Below are 17,311 nucleotides of genomic sequence, written 5' to 3'. Positions count from 1 at the left end.
TGAGCTGTGTATTGTGAGTGGCCTCTTCTGTCACTGTAAATGTTCCTCCTGGGGCTTCATTTGGATGCTCCATTTGTCTTTAAGAGAAAGGACAATCGGAGTATGGTGTCACATGCCTTTAATTGAGAAGCAGAGGGAGAGGTAAGTGGATCTTTGTGAGTTCAAGACCGACTTGGTCTACTTAGGGAGTTCCAGACCAGCCAGTACTGCACAGGGAGGCCCTGTCTCAATTCAAGGAGGACAGGGTGGAGGGTCCAATTCTCCATCAGCCTCTAACGGCACAGACCATTTTCTGGTCCTCCAAAACCTAAAGCTAAGTCCCATGAAAACCAGCTCATCCGGTTTCTGACTTTGCTTTCTCTTAGGACTTTGTCTAGAGAAGCTGCCTGTGTCGTCCTCAACCAGTAATCTCCACGTGGACCGGGAGCAGGATGTCATCACCTGCTACGAGAAAGCCGGGGACATCGCACTCCTGTACCTCCAGGAGATCGAAAGGGTACGTAAGCACCATGTGTTTGTTCCAGCTGCTCTCCTCCCCAGCTCTGCACCCGAGTCATATTATGGGTAGCTGTAGCCTACCTCTGGAACACCATTGACATGCCTGCCTCTGCATGCGAGCTCTGCTTGCATTCCTGAATGTTATGAAGAAAACGGTCATAGGTGTGGCATCTGTGAAAATAAGTGGGTCAGTGTGTTTGTGCAGATACGACAGTAAGGGCTGTCCATACCTCTGGCACACTGGGATTGGCCAGTCACTCTTGTTTTCCTGGTGTAGACTCATATCTTTGTGTGATCTTCATACCAGCAGGTATTTAGCTGCAGTTTGGGCAGCTTTACCTTGATAGTATGGTAGAGGCTTGCCAGGTTCTTAACTAGTCTTTCTGGAGTAGAGACTGTCTCCTGAGACTCTCTGGAAAGGCCATAGCAGTCAAATGTTTGGTCTGTCTCAGGGGAAGGAAAAATGGCAGCTGACAAGAATGTCACACAAGCAGAGACTGAGTAAGCAGAAGAGGCTGGAGGAGGGATGGGGTCAGGGATGGGGCCAGGGAAGGAGTCAGAGATGGGACCAGGGATGGGGCCATGGATGAGGTCAGGGACAGGGTCATAGATGGAGTTAGGGAAGAGGTCATGGATGGGGTCAGGGCCAGGACCGGGGACAGGGCCAGGATCCGGTCTAGGGAGGGGGTCTGGAATGGGGTCAGGGATGTGGTCAGGAATAGGTGGCCATCTTACCTGTTCAGAGGGATCACTGTCTTTCTGGTCTGTTCTTTACTAAGCTCCTTCACAGCTCAGCCTCAGTTTCCCTATCTATAAAAGGCTCATACAAGTAGTCCTGCCTCATGAAGTTATTGCAAGAACTCTATAAGGTCATGTGGATAAAGACAGTCTGGATCCAGGAACATACTAGATTCTTGGTGTCACTAGTTTGTAAAGACACTAAGTCCTCACCATTTCTTCTGTGGCACTTTCCTGTGGTCTACCCAAAGCTGGACCGATATGCACCTGTGGGATTGTTGGAAACAATAACCAACCTTGTAAGACTTGAACGTGATCGGAAGGTTTGCTTTCCATGAGCTTTCAAGGCCGTGTTTTTCCATAATGATTAGAGGGTAGAGGAACTACCTAAGCCCTTTTTCCCCTGTGTATACAGCTGGGAAGTAATCCTTACAGAAATCATTTCACAGTGTGTTCATGGGTGTGGGGGGAGGCGGCCTTGTCTCTGAGCAGGGAAAGAAGAAACTCAGGAGTGGCTGGGAACTGCTGAGACTCATTTGACGCGGGCCTAACTAACCATGACTGTAAGACACAGGTTTGGGGAATTCAGGTTGATGTGGCTCTCTGGCCAGTATGCTGTCCCACTGGAAGGTTCTGTGAGGAGTGAATTTTGTTGTTGTCGGAAATGATGGTACAGGCTGATTTTGAAGACTGTATTCCTCCCCTGCCGACCTGCCCTGACGGGCACATGGCTGTAGAAAACCCAGTTCGTCCCAACTGAGCTCTGCTGCTGACCATATATTTTGGCTTTGATCAGAGACCTTCATTTCTCAGCTCACCATCTACGTGTCCACTGTGGAGCTGCCCTTCCCTGGCAGGGAGAGAGGGATTCATTTGTCACGTGTGTCTGCAGTGACACAGGATGGGGTCTCCTGCCTTTTGTAGTAATTCCATGGTTACTGGTGTGTTCTTCAGCTGGACAGCAGAGGAATCCATAGCCATGGAATCCAAAAGAACCCTCCCTTCCTCCCTCTTCCTCACTTCCTTCTGTTTTGGTTTAAGGGAGTTAGGTTTTGAAAAGAAAGTTAAGGCCCCGGGACACCCAGCAAGTTTGACCAATTAGAAACCAGTTCTTGACTGACACCCAGTACAGGGCTCACCTCACCAGTTCTCATCTCAAGGCCGCTGTGTGGCACTGAACTGTCTCCTCCCACCCGCCACGCCCACCACGCCCGCTTGTAGAAAGCCCTCCACAGTACTGGACTGTGAGAACCCTGACCCCCAGAACCCCAGGCGAGTACTTCTCCTGCCTCCATCAAATCTCAGCCTCTCTGCATGGCTCTTTCTGGCTCTGATTTTTCAGTACCATTTCCTTTATGGAAACTTTGGACCTGCCCAGATTTAAGCAGGGAGGGGGGTTGACCCAGCCGAACATCTGTTTTGACTGCAGTCGGTACTCAAGACGTTTTATGTTGGGCAGTCTAGAAACTGGGGAACCTGGGCTGCCTGGGAGTTTAGGGTTTCATTGACCTTATTTGTTTTTAAAATTTGAACTCGGTTGACTTGCTTTTGAACTTTTAAAGAGTTCTGCTGGAGTAAGAACAGAAATTGACTCTGAGAGGAGTAAAAGCCTGGGCAGGCCTGGGACAAATAGTCTTACCTTCAAGACATCCCAGGAAGAAGATCTGATGCGCCTTCGCCTTGCCAGGCACTGGGCAGAGGCAGTGCACAATGGCTTCTCCTGCCTCCTGCCACCCTGAGGTGAGGCAGCTGCTCTTTGTCAGGATTTATTGTCATTTTATTTATAAGAATTGGCTCTTAAGTTCATTCATTAACAGTAAAGCTTTGGGAGAACTCTTAAGGTTACTGTAGTGACTAACGGTTTTCCAAATCTGAGGCTCTGCCATTCTCTGAATCTGCCTGCAGTTGGTCTTTTTGTTCATCCCTGTAGGAGCTGTACAGAGGGGCAGTGGATGGCGCTTCAGAAAGGGGTCTGAGCTTGTCCTCCTCTCGAGTCTGCTGGTGTCTGCTGGGAGAGGCAGCAGAGCAGCATGGCGGAGGGAGTTGGCACTGGAGTCCTGGTCAAGACTCGGCTTAGCTGGGGAGCTTTGAGCATGCCACCTAGCCTGTGTGTGTCCCGTAGCCTCATCTGTAAACAGCCATAGGAACTGCCATGTAGTATTCTCTAGTGCATTGCTAGCATGCAGCAGATGTTAGCATAGTGTTCATTACAGCCTTTAAACGGTCCAGGTGTCTAGATGAAAATCTGGACCATTACAAGCACATTGTCTAGTTAGGAACATAGTGACACGTTTATAAAGTATTCTTTTGGGGTCATGTGATTGCTCTGTCTGTACTGAAGCCTGTTCTTCCTGTTCCTGGGTTCTGGATTGTTCTTTACACTCAGATGGACTTGGCCTGTTCGTTTATTTGTGCTTCACTTTCTGTTTTCACAGCAGACTAGGACTAGAATTGTCTAATGGCAAAGGGTTTGAGATCCAGCATTCCCAGGGATGGTGGGATGCCAGGTAGCTGGGTGCTGGCCCCAAATGTGGAGGCAGGGTCAAAGGAGATGAGTCAGTGAAAGCTGTGTGTTCAGTGTTTGGTTAGGGTTGTCCTCGTCAAATGAAGGTTATAGAGATCTGGACCAATGATGTTCTCTGATAGTTTGTTTTCTGAAAGAGAATAAAATATAGCAAATATTGTGTGTAAAATAATTTGATCAGACTAATCAAATCCAAGCAAATAGCATTAACAGTGACATATGGTGGCTTTGATTAGTTTATATTCAGATAGTGGCAGTGTGCCAATAGTAAATAAAGTTTTCTGCTCTGTTAGGCCCTTCTGGTGGTGCAGTGATATGGATAAAGATGACCTCATCCTTGCTGTCATAACCCAAGCCCTGCTTTTTGGCACATGAAGTCATCCTGTAGCTGGTAGCATTCTAGAGCAGGAGCAGGGCCAGGGTGGAGCTCTGCCTTCCACTGACAGTTCATTTCTTTACACCTGGTTTTGGAAGAGAAGCTAACGCTACATTGCAAGGCACCTGTACCTGTTTAGGGTCCATTCTAGTGCTAAAGTTCTGAGAAGAAACACCAGGTCCCCAAGTATTGCAGAGCCCAGCCCAGATTCCTTCTCCTCAATAAGCTACTCAGGGACCACAGGTCACGACTTGAGTTATGATGTCTGCCCTACAAGGGAGCTTGAGTGGCACAGCTGAGTGAGACGGATCCAAAGCTGGATCAGATCAAGGTCACTGTGTGTCTTGAATTCAAGCTGGAATTGAAGCTGCCGAGAGAGGCAGGGCTTGAGTTAAACACATAAGCCACTGAAGTGGCTTTCACATGTGAGGCAGCCAAGACAGCGTCCTTCTCGCTGTCTGTTTCCTTCATTCACTCCAGCTTAGAGCACAGGTCAGTACACGAACACTTCCTTAGGGAATGTCCAGAAAGGAACTGGCCAGCCTCTGCTCTTGCACCTATGATTTTGAGCCTGACATCTGACTGCCTGGACCTGTGTCCTCCACAACATTCTTAGAACTCCAGACAGGTCCAGTAACCAGAGAGGAGCCGTTACTTGTATTCACGACTGTGCCTTGCTATAATGCCTTTTCCTTCCAAACAGTAAAGTATTCTTTTTTTTTTTTCTTGGTTTTTTGAGATAGAGTTTCTCTGTGTAGCCCTGGCTGTCCTGGGAACTCTCTCCATAGACCAGGTTTAGCTTGAACTCAGAAATCCACCTGCCTCTGCTGGGATTCCAAGTGTGCGCCCCGCCTCCCGGCCAGTAAAGCATTTCCTATCTGCCTTGTTTTCACTTTGTTATTAGACTTGACATCACTTTCATAGTTAATTACTATTTCGGCTGATGTCTTCCTATTGGGGCTAACTGGGCAACTTCCTCCAGGCAGCTTTTCCCTTGCTTTACACAATATTTCCTAGGGGCGAATCCCCAGAAGTGGGGTATTTTACCATGCTCTTTACCATGTCTTGGGGCTATCAGCCAACACTTGCACCTTTCAACATCTGCAGCTCAAGCAGGAGACAAGGCATTGCTCTACCTCTTGACAAATTGTTGCAAAATTATTTTCAAAGTGAACATAGTGTCTTGCATGCTTACTTTACATTTTAAAATTATTAAAGGAATTGACATTTCCCCCATATTTGCTTAGTTGTTGTTGTTATTTTAAAGACTGATGTCAGACCAGTGCTTTGGCTCAATGGGGAAAGGCACTTGTTGGCAAGCCAGAAGTCCCGAGTTCAATCCCCCGGACTCACATGCTAGGAAAGAGTCACCTCCTACAAACTGCCCTGTCATCTACACACTTGCTTTGCAGTACGTGCAGCCCTCTACACACAGTACGAGAGGAAATGTAGTAGTTTTAAAGGATGTGTTGCTGAGAGATGATTTACACACTGCATACAATGTGTCCATCCATTCGAATTGGATGATTCTGTGTGACTTTCCTTTTTATCTGTTAATGTGTATGAGATAGGATAGCACCCAAACTCATCATCCTGTTGCTTCAGCTCCTGAAGTAGCTGTGATTGCAGACACAATAATGCCTTCAACATTTTTGATTGTATTCAGAGCTGTGTGAGCATCTCCAGAATTTAGTCCCAGGGTATCTTCATCAATCTCAAAGGAAGCCTCGTACCCGCCAGCAGTCACTCCTCATTTATCTGTTCTAATGGCACTGAGCTCTTGCTAAGCCTCCTGCTTCCATAAATGTGCATGTTCTGAACATTTCGGATGAAGTCATATAATGTGTGATCTACGGTGACGGGCTTCTTTGACTTAGCATAATGTTCTCCAGATCTGTTTGTGTTGCAGCATGCATTGGTTCTTTTTATTGCTGTGTAATCTTCTATTGTATTGTATTTTGTTTTAATGACATTGTTTTTGTTTTAATTATGTATCTTTGTGGCTGTGTGTGGATTCATACATGGAAGTGCAGTGTGTATGGAGGCCAGAAAGGAGTATAGATCTCCTGGAACTGAAGTTGTAGGCAAGTTGTTAGCTCCCAGACGTGGGTTCTGGAATGCAAACTTGGATTTTTGCAAGAGCAATACATACTCTTAGCCGCTGAGTTTTATTATGGTTAAAACTTTAATGCTGGAGTGACCCCATCGAGGACTTCGGGCGTTTTCCACACTTCCATATTTCAAAAGAATGAACTTACAAATCAAGATTAGGGTTCAGTTTCATATAGTGAATATGATTAAATTTTTTGTTGCAAATTTTAATGCCTCTTCGTGGTGGTTTGAATAAGAATGACTCTCATACGCTCATAGATTCTAATACTTGGTCACCAGGGGAGTGACACTATGTGAAAGTATTAGGAGCTATGGAGGAAGTTTGCCACTGGGGGTGGACCTTGGGGTTTCAAGAAGCCCATTCCAAGCCTGGTGGTTCCCCTTTCCCGCTGCCTGCCTGTGGATCTAGTTGTAGAACTCTCAGCTACTTCTCCAGCACCATGCCTGCTTGCATGCCCACGCACCTGGCCACCATGCACCTCATCCCACGTCCAGCCTTGATTATAATGGACTCTGACACTGTAAGCCAGCCCCAGCCCCAGTCAAATGCTTTCCTTTGTAAGAGTTGCTGTGGTCATGGTTCTCTTCACAGCAGTGGAGCACTGACTAAGGTAGGAATTGGTACTGGGGCGGAGTTGCTATGACAGGTCCCACCATGCTCTTTGTTGGCCAAATGTTGACGCTGGAACTTTGGACTAGAGACGCAGTTGAGTGCTTTAAGTGGTGCTTCTAGGAGTGTGGAAGACAGTGGTGCTGAGAGAGTGTAGATTTTGATGGCCTGCCTTGAGAGGTTTCAGAGGAGAATATTAATAAGTGGCCGAGAGACCATTCTTGTGATATTTTGGTGATAATGTGGCAGCTTTCTGCCCTTGTCCAAAAAAAAAAAAAAATCTGCCAGTGGAGAAAGTTTAGACCAGGAGCCTTGGCAGAGGCGATTTCAAAGCAGCTACTCTTGACTCTGCCGTATGGTTATTAGTGCTCAGTCTTATTCAGACCTGTAAGGAAAAGCAACAAGCTGAGCAAGGAAAAAGTTTAAAATGTCCAGTCTGAGGAGAAAAGGAGCACCAGGAAGTGTAATGGAGCTAAGTCCAGCGCTCAAGGAGATGAAAGTTTAAAGAAAAGCCTGATGCTGCGTGGAATAAATGGAGTGGTGCCCTCAGGGCAAGACCCCATCCAGCTATGCTTTCAAATTGTAAAAGGGAATTAAAGAAAACCTTAAACCAGTGGTTCTTAACCTATGGGCCGCAACCCATTTAAAGGTTGGATGACCCTTTCACAGGGGTCATCTAAGATCATCAGAAAACACAGAGATTTACATTGTGATCCATAATAGTATCAAAATTACAGTTATGTAATAGCAACAAAAATAATTTCATAATTTGGGATCACCACAACAGGAGGAACTGCACTAAAGGGTCTCAGTGTTAGGAAGGTTGAGAATCACTGGCTTAAGCAGTGGGGAAAACCAACAGAAGGCTGACGTAGACGCAGCTGAAAGAAGGGGCCAGTTGCAGCCCCAGAAGGTAGCAGAATTTGGTGGCTTTGGCTTCATGGTGCCCACATTTGGCAGTTTGGCACCAGGATGCCTTAATGGAGAAGCTGCAGAACACATCCCTAGGAACCTCGCCACCTCAAGAGGATCAGGCTCTCGGCCAGCACGAGGAGCACTTTGGTGTGGGAAGACCACTTTGAAGCCAGAGAATAGTGTTGGGCCAATGTGAAGTCAAGATCAGCTTCAGGAGGAGCTGACACCCGAGTGCACTCTGCACCGCATTGCCAGCATGTTCATGCACAGGCATGCAGTACATCACATGAGCTGGTCAGTACTTTGTCACAAAATGAACTTACATTAGTAGTTTATTGTAAGTATTCAGAACATGTACAAGGTAGATTAGGCCAAGTTGTGGTGGCCGTTAGGTGTATTAAATGCTCTTGTAACTTATGATACATTTGTCAAGATTAATCTCTTGGAAGCTGAGGAGTTTCTCTAGGAAGGATATAGCCATGACTAAGAGATGTACAGTTCAGGAAGCGTATTGACATAAAGAAACTGTTTCAATAGATTCAAAGAAAGCATTTGGTAAAACCCAACATCTTTTCGTGGTTAATGGAAAAGACAGCCAACAGTCTAGAGATGAGTGGGAACTTACTTAGCCTGGGAATAGGGCATATTCCCCCAGGACCTGAAACAAGAAAATTAGTTTTTAATTACTTTATTTGATATGTTACTAGGAATTCTTCCCTGTGTTTAGGCCAGCAAAAGCAATAAAAGACATCTAGACTGGAAATTCCTTGCCAGATATGCGATTGTATAAACGTAAAATCCACATGCACAAATCTGTCAAAACTAATAAACAAATTCAACAGAGTTATGGAATATAAAGACTAGAAGACAAAGTCATGTGTTTCTGTACACTAACAAGGAATGGTTATAAAGTTAAAATTAGAGCATGTCTACTAACATCAAAAGACTAAAATTCATAGGAATTCATGTAGCAAAAAGGGTTAAATAGAAAAGGACTTTTCAGCAATTGAAAAGATACCTCATACTCATGGATTGAAGCTCTCAGTCCATTAACATGGTAACTTTCTGGAAACGGATCCAGTAACAATCAAAATATGATCCACTTTTTTGAAGAAGGTTCAGAAATTTATGTGAAATTTCAGGTAAGCCAGAACAGCCAAAACATGTCTTGAAGTCGGTGAATCACGTTGGAAGACCTGTACAACCTGACCTCTGAACTTTCTACAAAGCCATAGTCTTCATCACCAAAATCACACCAAACTAAACAAAGAAAAAGTAGGCATTCAACTATATCTTTATCTGTCTGTCTGTCTGTCTGTCTGTCTATCTATCTCTATCCATACATCTCTCTGTCAGGCATATTTACATAGCAATATGAAAATGGTGATATAATGAAACTGAATCTTAAATCTAAAAATAATAATATAATAAAAATAGATGAAAAGTCAAAATAGAAAGCATGAATATACTAATCTCAACATCTGTGTCATGTGTCATTAGTTACCATATAAAGTTGAAATATGAAGGTAAAAGAATAATTGTCCCTCCGTTTCCCTTGTATGTGTATAGTTTTTATACACACATACTAATGCACATATAGTATAGTAAATATAATAAACTTAGTATTTAACTTTAGGGGAACTTTTAATGAATTCTGGGGCAGGAAATATAACTTAGTGGTGGAGTGCTTGCCTGGCATATATAAAAGCCAAGCTTGATCCCTTCTATTGGGAAAGAGATTTCTCCTCTTGTGACTGCTTCAGTTAACTTCTGTCAAGTTATAACTAGCATTTATAAGATGGCTTCTTTTTGTAAAATGATTTTGTCTCTGCTTAATATGTATGTGCACAGAGATGTGTGCATTGCTACTCAGCAGATGTTGCGTGGGCTATTACTTTATGGTAGAATTGTAAGCCAGTTTTTAATTTTCTTTGGACAATACTGAATTGCTTTTGCTTTTGAATAATATAGCATTTCAAAAGTAAAGGCCATTGTCAAAAGAACTTGAAGGGTAATTGGAAAGTTTCAGAGTTGTTGCATGAGTCTGGAAACCAGAGGAAGGCCTGGATCAGAAATTAAACTGGAGAGTTGGTCACATGCCAGTGAGTTCTGAAACCCATAGAAATGGATGCTGTTATCTCAAGATAGACATAAGAGAAGACAGGAAATGCCTAGGACATGGCTCTGTGCATCTCTGTGACCCTTGACTTGACACACTGGAGGAGGAGAAGCCTGCAGTGGGGTGGAAGTGCTGTCCCTGCAGAAGAAACACTACAGAGGTGGGAAGGAGCCGGGGACTTTTGCTAAGGTGTGGTGTAGTGTAGACACAACCATCTGGATTTTGTTCTCCAGTGGTGGCGCGTTCTTTCCTTTGTACCCAAAGGGAAGTTCGTAGCGTAGAGAACCAGCAATTGCTTCGCTTTTCTTTGGAGAGTAAATTCAAAGCCTTTGGGAGCTGCTCTCTTTCAGAAAACGTGAGCAGCTCGTCTGCAGAGCACCTGTGTGGTTTTTAAGTGCACTGTGAGTCTGGGCCTCCCTGAGACATGCTTTGTTCGCTGATGTGTGTTTACAGTTCACTCTGAACTCAGCTCGCAAGTCTCTTATCTGATGAGTTGGCAGCCTTTTCTGTTCTGTTTTCTCAGAGCTAAAGATTTAAATCTTTTCAACCTGGTTATCCACGGCACAAGGTATCCGTGGCACAAAAGGCCATGCTCAGGAGGAAAAGGAGTGAGCATTTTTTCTTCAGCTCTTTCTTTGAGGATAGATGAGTGCCACTCAGCCTCCCAGCCTGAGCCTACAACCTGTGGAGTTTGTCTTTTGCCGAATTCCACACTTAGTGTCAACTCTGTCGCTTGCTGGCTCTTGGTGGAGGAGTGTGACTGCCTGCATGACCAGAGCCATTGATAGATAGTGACTTTCTGCTCTCTGCTGAGACCCGATTCTGCTTGACTCAGCCTCCCTGGTAACATGTTGGCATTTAGCAGAGACTCCCTGTTTGATGATTCTGTTGAGCCCATGCTCTGAGCTCTCCCAGCCAGCCTTCTGCAGGGCTGCCCGATGCCCCCGTGACAGACATCATCCTCTGCGACTCATGCTGCTCCTGGACACTGCATCTGTCTCTGTCAAGTCTTACACTGTGTTTGGAGCTAGGGTTTGAAGGAAGGTGGCATTGATCTGTATTTGATTAGTTTTCCAATTCTCTCCCCTTCTAGGTAATACTAACTAATATTCAGAACAGAAGCCCTAAGCCTGGCCCTGCTCCCCACGATCAAGAACTAGGTTTTTTCCTAGAAACAGGACTTCAGAGAGCCCATGTCCTCTATTTCAAAAATGGGTAAGCTTTCTTTTTGTTGTTGTGTTTTTAAATCCACTTCCTAAGAAGGAAAATGGTCTTTTTATATGCTGTCTCTGGCTCAGTTGTTAGAACAGGTGATTTTAAATATGAATTACAGAACTGGGGAGGTGCTCAGCAGGTAAAGTGCTTGCCCCACAAGCATGAGTACCCAGATCTACACATAAAACCAGGCAGTGCCAGTAATCCCAGTTCTGTGGAGTGGAGGTGGATCCCAGGGACTAGCTGGCCAGCCAGTCTAGCCTCAATAGTAAGCTCCAAATTCGGTAATAGTCAGTATCTCAGAAAACAAGGTAGAGTGCAACAGATGCATGCTCACACATGCACGCACACACACACACACACGCACACACGCGTGCTCACACACATGCACACGCATGCATGCTCACACGTGTGCTCACACACATGCACGCACACACGTGTGCTCACACACATGCACGCACACACGTGTGCTCACACACATGCACGCACACACGTGTGCGCATACACATGCACGCACACACATGTGCTCACACACATGCACGCACGCACACACGTGTGCTCACATACACGCACGCACACACGTACACTATATGCTATAGTTGGATTGTTTTATAAAAACGACGAGCATTGGTTCTTTCTGTGTCCTCTCCATCTGACTCTCCTGACTTCCTGTGAGGTTTGGAGGTAGGAGAGGAGACAGGGGGACCCTTGGGTGAGTATGAATTCCCAGTAGGGAGCTCCAAGGCTGGACTTGTGACTCTGGTGGAGCCATGTCTCGGATGCCCCTCCTCCGCATGAATGGTGCTTCCTCTCCACTTCATCCAAGGAGACTCCAACACACAGAATCCCTTTCAATAGTTTAACGGTTCAGAAAAGTGGATTTTCTTCTCCCAAGAGCTTTCTGCACATGTATGTGATGGGCAGGACTTTTCTCCCCAGACTGCCTTTGAGAAGCTTAGAAGGGTCGCAGAATGTGGACGGAAAGGATGGCTCTAATGCATTGACGTCTGTTTTCCTTCTGTGTTGTTCTTGTGAGAAACGTGCTGGTTCTGTTGCCATCTCTTCAGTTGTCCTTGTTTTGACATTGTGCTGCAGGATAGATGTGCATGAAGACCCACAGTAGGTATCTGGTTTCTCCCTTGGCTTTGCATGGGAGGCCTAGAGGCCCGCCCCCTTCCTCTGGGAGCAGTAGTCCAGTAGTGCTTTGAATGACAGAGGAGACACAAGTCCCAGTCTCTGACACAGTGAACGTTGGAGCCCCCCCCCCATCTTCATTTTCAAGACCTTTAAACCTTGAGGTGTAGCTCTCAGAAGGGGTCTGCCTGGAAGCTCACTGCTGTGTGTACCCATTTTTGTATTGTTGAAAGTAAATCGGTAGTTTCCAAATTGTATTAAACTCTTTGAGAAGGAAGGCCCTCTTTGCTCCAGAGTTCACTGTTTCTGCTCAGCATGGCCTGCCAAAGACTGCAGCCAACATGCCAAGATGTGGGTTGCTTGGTACCTTTGGCATGAAGAGGCTTCAGATCCGATCTCATCTGCCACTGACTGAGATCGCCTGAGCAATGAGGCATGTCCCTTAGTCTGTTCTCTCTGCTTCTGCGAATGGAGGGCGAGGGAGGGCACAGGGAATGTTCTTCTAGTCGTCTGTTGAGTCCCCTTTTCTCGAAGAATCCCCAATCCTTGCCTTCTCTAATCTGTGGGATGTATTGACATGGTTCCACTGGGGATCCCAGGGGCCAAGTCAATACCTTCTACATTGTAGAATCTACAGGAAGTGCCTTCTGTGAGATTGCCCATGTGGACTGGACAGCTCATTTTGATTGTTGAAGCCTATTTGGAGGAGGTGGGTGGGAATCAGGACTGTTAGACTCTGACCTTATCCCCAGAATGCTGGCTGCCCACTGCATACAACTAAAGTGTATTAATGAAAGGTTTGCACGGTTACATTCTGTGGATTGCATCCTGATTCATTCCCAACACATTTTACTTTACCAAAATTCGAGGAAGTGCCTTGACGCGGCCCGCTTACCTTTGAAGCCTTTCTTCTTCTTTTCTAATGCTTTCATATTCTCTGTGCTCTGCAGACCAGGTACTCTGAGGGCTCCTCCCATCTGCAGTGTTCAAAGGCTGTACTTGGCCACACTTGAGAGCTACTAAGTATGTGGAGGTGGGAGTCCCTGTTGAAACCTCAGAGTGATTTTGGATGTTTGCACTGGTGGGTTCTTAGGGCCTTAGGGTCAGCTGACCCAGGACATTGAGCCCATGGAGGAGCTGCTGTCCTATGCTCTAGCCCCTTGCAGTTCTGTCTTCTGGTGTGTACTGCTGTTCGTCACCTCTCCTTATTTCTCTTTCAGTGGTAGGAAAATGCAGTGTAGATGACTTTTGTCTTAGGTAGAAATAGATAAACATCTTAGAAATTTACTCAGATCCACACTTAGCATCTGGGTTGTTTTGATGTACTCACTGAGTTATGGGGATGAATCTTACCTTTTATAATTTTCCATCGTTCCAGGAGTAACTACCAAACTAGTGTCCTCGAACATCTTCCTAGGAACTTGGTCCTGCTGTTGTCTAAGCTGACCAACTGCCTTGACTTTGTATTCCACTGGTTCTCTTGCCACTGTCCTAGTCTCTATGTCCTTGTGAACCTCTCCCTCTCCCCCACCCCCTTCTGGTCGTGCTTCCCTTTCCCTCCCTTTTGTCCCCTGTTACTGTCTAGGCCTCCAGCACTCCCAGCCTTCCTGTTCCAGGAGTCCTTGGATATAGCTGGATGTGGAATGAACTCACCTACCCTTCATATGTATTTCTCTGATCGCCCTGGCTAGCAGCCTATTAAGAATGAAAACATTGTGGGTGGTGGTGGCTCAGGCCTTTGATCTCAGGAAGGCAAAGGTAGCAGATCTCTGAGTTCAAGGTAAACTGGTCTAGAGTGAGTTCTAAGACAGCCAGAATTACACAGGAAACCTTGTCTCAAAAAACAAAAACAAACAAAGAAACAAAAACATTTTACCAGCTGTGTTGGTGGTGTGTACCTGTAACCCAGCTTCTCAGAAGACTGCGATGGAAGGATTGCAAGTTCAAGGTCAGCCTGAGCAATAGTGCTATTCTGTCTGAAAATAAAAGGGTCTGAGCTGTTACTGGCAGTGGTATGTGCAGGAAACCTGGGTTCAACCCCACCAAAAGAAGTTACCTGCCTACCTATCAGTTTGTCTATTTCAGCTGACTGACCAGCTAAAACTGTGACAATATTCGGGCGAAGTTGGTTGAGGTGGTGTCTCGGAGAGAAGCAGGCATCAGGTGGTCGCTGGGCTCCATAGGCCAGGGTTTGGAGCTGGACATAGGCAGGTCACTTCTCACTGACAGCTCCAGGGGAGCAGCTGAGGAGTCCTCACTACAGCACAGCCAGTGGCAGAGGATGGGCTCACCCATCTACTTCCCTGCTTAGAGTCACCAGAGACGCTTGCTTCAGGCTATTCAACCCTCTGTTGTAAACCAGGCTAGTGGAGGACATTTCAGGTCATTTTGCTTTTATCAGCAGGGTTCCTCCCCTGCTTCTGAACTGGTTTTAAGCAGGGAGGGTAAGCATTGGCTGACATGACAAGGCAAATGTCTCTCAATTGGGAGACAAGCCTCTTAGGTTGTGCCATTAGTTAAGATGCATCACTTTCTTAATGGGAGTCCCTGAGTCAAAGAAAGCAGCGTGGATGGTGCAGATCTGGAGCTCCCCTGAGGTGCTGCAGTGCAAGAGCTTGTGGAGTTCCGTTTTCGCAGAAACAGTAGGCCACTAATCTCTGTTAAGCATGGGTTAATGTTCTCAGATTATCTTGTTGACTTTTGCAGAGTGTCTAGCTCAGCTCAGTGTAGCCTAGACAGAAGGCTTAAGACAGAGCATCAAGGCTAGTGGGTGGGGACAAGGAAAGAGTCAGATTTGGAAGCTTGATTTTGAGTCCGTTCTGTTCTGATATGCACCCTGAAGGAGCATCAGCAAGGAAGGTGGACAAACACAGACTGAATTTAAGTCTAAAGCTTGAGTTTTATCATGTTGTTGTTAGCTAAATCCCAGCCAGTGGAATTAACAAGAACAGTGGCAGAGAAGCGTTGTCTGGGAGCCAGCTCAGGACCTGCAAGAAGTGGAAATAGGGCAAGGAGGAGAGCTGGTGGAGGAGCCAGCAGGGGCAGCGGGGAAGCTATGGGGAGCTCTCTGTGAGAGCAGGGAATGGTCACCTGCTCAGTGTTACTGAGCACTGGGGAAAGGGGCAAAGGTGAGCACTGGTTCAGAGAACAGAAGACGCTGTCTCTCTGTCACCTTGAGGACTGGGTAGGGGCCAGAGAGGAACCTGGACTGGAGAAAGCCAGGAAAAGAGAAAGTGACCTCATGTAGTCAACCACCTCAGAAAGCGTTTTCCTGCAACTCTTGCTTTCTCCAGAATTCCTGCCTGTAGAAATCCTGCTGGCAGAATGCTCCAGAATTGCTGCCTGTAGAAATCCTGCTGGCAGGATGGACAGTAGAAAGATGGCGGGAGACCAGATGCCGGGTGGATGGTGGCTTTCCTGTTCCATGATGAACACCATGGCCTAGAGAACTTAGAGAAGAAGGGTTTCAGAGGGAGAGTTCCTAATGTAAGGGGAGGCCTGGCAGCAGTTGGCTGGAGCAGGAAGCTGAGCGATCACGTCTTTACCCCTAAACACCAAGCAGAGGTGACGTGGAAGAGGCATGAGGCTGTAAACTCTCAGAGCCCAACTCAGTGGCATGCTTCCTCCAACAAGGCTCCATGTCCAAAGAGGTCCCGCTTAGTTTTCAGGCATCTGCTGAGGCCACACTGGGTGGTACCAAGTGTGGTCTGGTACCAAACACTGCTTCTGTGAGCAGGTCAACGGTCACTTGCTGCTCTGTGGAGTCTGCACATTTCCAGAGCTTCATGTAGCTGACTGGTGGCAAAACTGAGACCTGTCCTTCTGCCCTAACACTGGGCACAGCTCTCTCTCCACTCAGACTATGATATCCATCCCAAGTAGGTGTCCTATTCTCTGAAAGCATGGCCTTTTTGCACTGAAATTTGGATTTTTAAAGTACCTTAGATGGAACTATTTATGTAATTAAAAAGAACCAATCAAATTCTGTTTTATTTAAATTTGGGTTAGGGTCTTCTCCATCCCTTAATACTGTCAAGACTTGATTATGGAAACAAAAGAGCCCTTTTCAATCTTGATTATGAAACTCAAAATCCACTGTGATGAATCACTATGTTCTCTGTGATGAAATAAGGTCATAGGTTCTTACTCTCAATTCTTCACAAACACTTAGACTTAACTGCAGGTGTGGCAGAATCTTGTTCCTCCAGAAGCTTTCTCAGTGCTGGGGAGTCATGCTGGTCTGTCCGCAACTGCAGAAGGATGGGGTGGGTCACCATAGGCTTCCGAAGTAGGGAGGTGTTGAACTAACTGGCTGTTTAATTGAACCTCCTGGAGGCCCTTCCCAGAGTGAGTGGGTTTGCCCAGGTATACACTGCCTCCTGCCTGCCATTAAACAGAACTAGAAGTTCCTGAAAGGCGAACTGCTGTAGGGTTTGTGTAGGTGTTTTCAGTTTCAGTAGGGCCCTGGTGTGTGTGTGTGTGTGTGTGTGTGTGTGTGTGTGTGTGTGTGTGTGTGCCTTGTCTGCTTGTTCATTCACTTAGCTGTTAACCTGTCAGATCATTGTATGTTAAGAACTAGGGTCCAGATAGCAAATGGTCCCTGTGGAATTTTCGTTCCATCAGGAAAATAAATTATTACAAGTGGACTAAGCCTTTTAAGAAAGGGGGGAAAGAAACAATGCTATTTTTTTCTTTTCTTCTTATAGATTTTCCTTTAGAAGAAAATCATATAATGTAGTGCCTTAAAATCAGAGGTAACTTGATGTTTGGGGACCACTTACTAATAACTCTTGATGGAACTGGAGGTCGATTGCCCTGGAGAGCCCTCACGTACCAGTGATAGTGCAGACCAGTTCTGGACTGTGCTGGAGATGTGAGGAAACTATGCCAGGAGCACATGGCGTAGGTGGGAGTGTTACTCACTGCCACTGAATTTCAGATTGTTGTGACAGTCACCTGCTAGCCTAGTGCTGACCAGCTCCTGCCCTGAGCTCTGGGATAAGGTGGCAAGCAGCTAGCTATGCCCCTTGCTTTCAGAGAGGAGTCCCATCATCATGCCTTAAAATAGCC

The 17,311-nt window shown here is 46.1% G+C and overlaps 1 protein-coding gene across 4 annotated transcripts in view; it reads left to right on the top strand.

Annotated features, from left to right (window-relative positions):
• The window catches only part of Ttc7b (tetratricopeptide repeat domain 7B), a 213,169-nt gene that overhangs the window by 53,664 nt on the left and 142,194 nt on the right, over positions 1-17,311 (top strand). For all 4 annotated transcript variants that reach the window (XM_050151530.1, XM_050151527.1, XM_050151528.1 and 1 more), the window contains 2 exons: positions 366-496; positions 10,986-11,107. In XM_050151530.1, coding sequence (XP_050007487.1) covers positions 366-496; positions 10,986-11,107 — 253 coding nt within the window. The remainder of the gene's footprint in view (positions 1-365; positions 497-10,985; positions 11,108-17,311) is intronic.

The sequence above is a fragment of the Alexandromys fortis genome, unplaced genomic scaffold (assembly GCF_014885135.2).
Source record: "Alexandromys fortis isolate MF-2015 unplaced genomic scaffold, M_Fortis_MF-2015_v1.1 scaffold_63, whole genome shotgun sequence".
In the NCBI taxonomy this organism is placed as follows: Eukaryota; Metazoa; Chordata; class Mammalia; order Rodentia; family Cricetidae; genus Alexandromys; species Alexandromys fortis.
This window is presented reverse-complemented; position numbering and strand designations above follow the sequence as displayed.